General features: G+C 40.6%; 1 protein-coding gene across 1 annotated transcript in view; it reads right to left on the minus strand.

The window, feature by feature from the left end:
* Positions 1-3,984, minus strand: part of TM4SF18 (transmembrane 4 L six family member 18) — an 8,661-nt gene extending 4,677 nt beyond the window's left edge. The window contains exons 1-3 of the mRNA XM_024208452.2: positions 3,577-3,984; positions 1,678-1,767; positions 857-999 (exon numbers count right to left, since the gene is read on the minus strand). Coding sequence (XP_024064220.1) covers positions 857-999; positions 1,678-1,767; positions 3,577-3,753 — 410 coding nt within the window. The 5' untranslated portion in view covers positions 3,754-3,984. The remainder of the gene's footprint in view (positions 1-856; positions 1,000-1,677; positions 1,768-3,576) is intronic.
* Between the last annotated feature and the right edge of the window lie 601 nt (positions 3,985-4,585).

A 4,585-nucleotide genomic window follows, 5' to 3' on the forward strand; every position in this document is an offset into this window, starting at 1 on the left:
CCTGGGGCCGGCCCTGTCTGGCCCTTCATGTTCAAATCAGGCTCTTTTTTATTTATGAATTAAAAAAAAAAAAAGAAAAAAGAAACAGAACATTGTCATTATTAGTACATATCTCAGTGGTGTCACCATAACCTAAAAACAGAGAATACACCACATGCGTATAAGGATCCACTTCTTTTGTCTCTTCTCTAAACTGAAGTCAGTAATTCCTATATTTTAGAGCCATGGCTTTCAACCTGTGGTCTGTGGACCCTTGGGGGGGCTGCAGACTAAGATTTTCAAAGGGGTCTGCACCTCCGTTCAAAAATTTTTAGGGGTCCACAAACAAAAAAAGGTTGAAAACCACTGTTTTAGGGAACAATCCCATACTTGCTGAGGAATTTGGCTTTTCATCTTCTTCTATCTAGGATTTCATGACTAGTCCAATGCTTAGTGTACTCCACTGGAAGTTGGAAGAACTTGACTTTATCTTACTTGAAATATTTGCATATTAAAAAATCTTATCCTTGAAAAGGAGACAGTTTCAAACTTCTGCATTCAAAGCAGTCACAGGTTGCAGATCTGTACTTGACATATTCTTAGGAGCTTTGATGTCTCACTGGAAGATAAGCCGAATTAGCTGAACATTAAACTTTCTCTGTAAAGATGCAAATAATTTTTTTCCTTTGTGTGTTCTGCTCAGAAACAAATTTGAAATATACAGTATTCATTGTGGAGCAAAGATTTTTAAAAGCTAAGAAAATACTTATGCTGTGATAATGGGTAAATTTATTTTTATCTATAAATTACCTCCAAAAGGACCTTTTAATCTTTTTTCTGTATAGTTTCTTATAGTAGATATAAAGATGTTTCTTACCCCCCTGCAGTGTCTTTGAAGATATAACCCCAGCCAGCTGGCGTATTGCAGAATGGGCCTTGCACTAAGCCCAAAGTAGAGATGATGACACTGTATCCAGAAAAAACAATTCCAAGCAGGGCTAACACAACTGAAATGAAACTCTGTATTGAAGAGAGAATGAATGTTATCAGCATGGGGGTTTCCCTTAGTCACCTAATCAGAGCCAACCACCAACCAATGTGCCCTGGCTCCTTTGCCAGGTTTGTACCTTACAGGCATGGTTGTTCAAAATTCAATAGGAAATGGGATCAGGACAACAGGGAGACCCATCCCTGGCAATAGCATTTTCTCTTTTGGGATTGTGTCCTCAGGGAAAATGCCAAATTTCTGCAGAGGTAAGACAGTTTTACTCCCATTGTTTTTTAAGCTGTACTTTTGCAAACACATTGTAGGAGGCCACCACAATACTCATAAGACTTGTTTGCATCCCACTCAGCATTTACAGATTATTTATTTTCCATCTAATCACTTCCAAATGTAAGAAGGGGGTGTGAGGAGGTGAAGGAGCAATTCAGCAGGGGAGAGAGTTGAAAGATAAGACTCCAAGGCTATCAACTCTTTTGTTTCCTGGGGACTTCACATGTGCAGTCGGAGGAAGCAACTGGACTAGTGGTAACCCGTGGGGTTGTCTCTACCCTGACCCAGGGTTCTGTCCTAATACAGAGAGAGGAAGGAACTAGCCATAAAGAGGGAGTCAAGGTTTGGCTGGGGAAATGGGGGAGGAGGGGAACTCAGAATGAATGCTGAATAGAGAAACAAAAGACAAAACAAAGACTCACCCTGTATGTTTTGTTACAGCTCTCGCTCTGGCAGCATTGATAGAACGTGTCACGCTCCAATGTTATTAGAAGTGCTGCTAACAGAAGCATCTGTAAGGGGGAGACTGTAAGATGAGTGGAAATAACTGGAGATACTGCGCCTGATTCTCTCCTGCCCGTGCACAGTAAGTGTAAAATGCCACCAGTCTGAACTGGTAGCACTTTACGCCCACTTTGCACAGAAGTGTACGACTGCTGCAGGTGCACGGCAAGGGAGAGTCAGGGCTACCGTATTTGTTAGACATAACTGGAAATTTTGCAGAAAAGAACTAATGAGCTTCACTTCTCTCTCTGCCAATCCTCCATATGCAGCTTAGGACTTTTCTCAAAGTGTTAAGTTATTTGACATTGGTTGAGTAATTTCACCAAGTAAATCTTGGACTTTAGATCATAATAGTTTCCAACATTTAGAAAAAACATCCAAGGATGATTCAGTGAAGAAACCAGGACTCTGGACATTGCTCTGTGGGGGAGCTGGGTTGTGGGGCCTATGGGAAGGGCCATATGAGGAAGGGAGGGATGGCCCCTCTGGGTTGGAGGAATGGGGAAGGTAAGAGGAGGAGTGCTAATGTAGACAAGGTGCTGCCAATACCAGCATTTTAAGCACCATGTTGTGTAGATCTGCTTAAAATACCAGCAGCCAGCTGGATTTCTACCTACACTAGGACTCTCATGGATGATCCCACCATTGGAACTGAACCAATAGTAACTACAATGGGAAATTTTAGTAAAAATATCCTGGTGTAGGCACAGCCTGAACTCTTGCTATTTGATTCTCTGTTTGTAAAATGAGGATAATGGTAACTCTCATGAACTCCCATGAAGGGCTCTGAAATAGAAAAGTGCTAAATGGAAGTTTTGAAATCTCTATATAAGGTATTTCTAATTTTGTGGTTGGTGTTCCCCAAACCTCCAGGTTACTAGTGTTTCTCCTTTTGAGTTTCTGGGCCTCCAGAAAATTTTCTCTGATCACCACAAGTTTGACATTTTTCAAAGACTGATGTAGAACATACACAGTGATAGTTTCAAAATTAGGCCTCATCTTTATTCATTTAACATCTTTCCCTTTTTAATGCAGAAAGACCCTACCAAATAGAATTGACATTAATAATGTAAGGTACCTGTCTAAACACATAAGAGGGCTGTGGCTTTTACATTGTGTGCTATGTTCATAGGAACTAAGGGTGCTGGAAGTGCTACCGCACCCCCTGCCTTGCAGTGGTTTTCACCATATACAGGGTTTACAGTTTGGTTCAATGGTTCTCAGCAACCCCACAATACAAATTGTTCCAGCACCCTTGACTATGTTACCACAGATAAGAATATTAAAAATCTATTAGAAAAAAGTTACTGTGCATGATCTTCCACTGGCTGTAATGGATTGACTTGTCTAAGTTTTTACACAGCAGCAGAGCTTTATTGATTAGTGGCCATAGCACATCGTGGTATAATATGCACAGCATCTGCAGTCAGATTTGCAGTTACATATATAAGAATTTCATTTTTAGCATAACTCCAAACCCAAGTAGATGGCTAGCCAATCCCCTCCCACACACTACTGCACAAGCTTTGCTTATGTGACAAAAAGCATGCAAACTCACCTCCCAAAACCATGTAAAACAAAAAATCAATCACGTACGTGCCAGTTTTGTTCAGCTGTCCATGATCAGTGCCCTTAATTTTTAAAGTTGATCAAATTTGCTGCCTATAAAATTAGCTAAAATAATTCATCTCCCCTTTAAAAGCAAGATCATGACACAATCACACCTTGCTGCAGGGTTATCCCTGCAGATGTGATTGTGCTAACATCATTTGCACTAGCATTTACAACTCAATAAAATCCACAGAACCGACACTTACCATCACACCAGAGAAACATATTCCTTCAAAATACCACACGTAGTTGGTGAGCTGGTTACTGGTGGCGTATGAAGTTTTCCCATTAGGGAAGTATAACAGGATATTAACAACAATACTCCAAAGTGCAAGAGGTATCAACAGACAACTCAAACAGCCTCTGCATTTTTGTAAACCCATCTCTTAAGAACTTTAAATACTTTCGCTATTCTAAGCCCACACAGGACTACTTCTTTTAAAGTTGCAAACCCCTGCCACCTTCTTGTTTTGATGCAGTCATTTTGTATTCATGGGAACCTGGTTGCTGGGTTCCAGTGCTTAAGTGAGTGCTTTACTGTTTGTAGAACAAAGGGCAAAATATCACTGGCTGAAGGGCTAGTCCATCTCCTGTGCTGGAGCGTGTAACTGTTTCTTTAAGTAACTTTTGTTTCCTTCTAAGGTCTATTCCTTGGGGAGCTTAAGATTCACATGAGTGTCTAGAAGAATCAGAAGGAACACAACACAGGGTTATAACAACAATATATCAAGCATGTGTATATCACTTTTTCATCTTCTAAAACATGGTTTAGAAATATTAACAAAGTAATCCACACAGCACCCTGCACACAACATGCCTCGCAGGTAGGCCCTGGACTGTCTGTGAGACCTTCCAAAGTTTACTATGTTCTGAGGGGCAATGAAGTATTATTAGAACTAACATATTTCATGCACTTTATGTTATTGTCTTACAGCACTCTTGTGAAGTAAGTAGGTATCACTGTTCAAGAACTGGGTTCTATTCCTGGCTCACTTCTGTGTCTGTTTCCCCCCCACTCCCTTTGTCTCTTCTGTCTATTTAGATTGTATGCTTTTGGGGGCTAGGGCTGTTTCTTACTATATGCATGTTTGGGGTTTCTAAGTGCTAAGTAATATCAATTATGAAGAATAACTTGAGCAATGGGGAAAGCAAGGCACAGAGAAGATAAGGATGGTCTTGTGGGTAAGGCACTAGAGTGGAACTTAAGAAACCCCT

The sequence above is a fragment of the Terrapene carolina genome, unplaced genomic scaffold, assembly GCF_002925995.2.
Source record: "Terrapene carolina triunguis isolate 2854851 unplaced genomic scaffold, T_m_triunguis-2.0 Scaffold88, whole genome shotgun sequence".
Classification (NCBI taxonomy): Eukaryota; Metazoa; Chordata; order Testudines; family Emydidae; genus Terrapene; species Terrapene triunguis.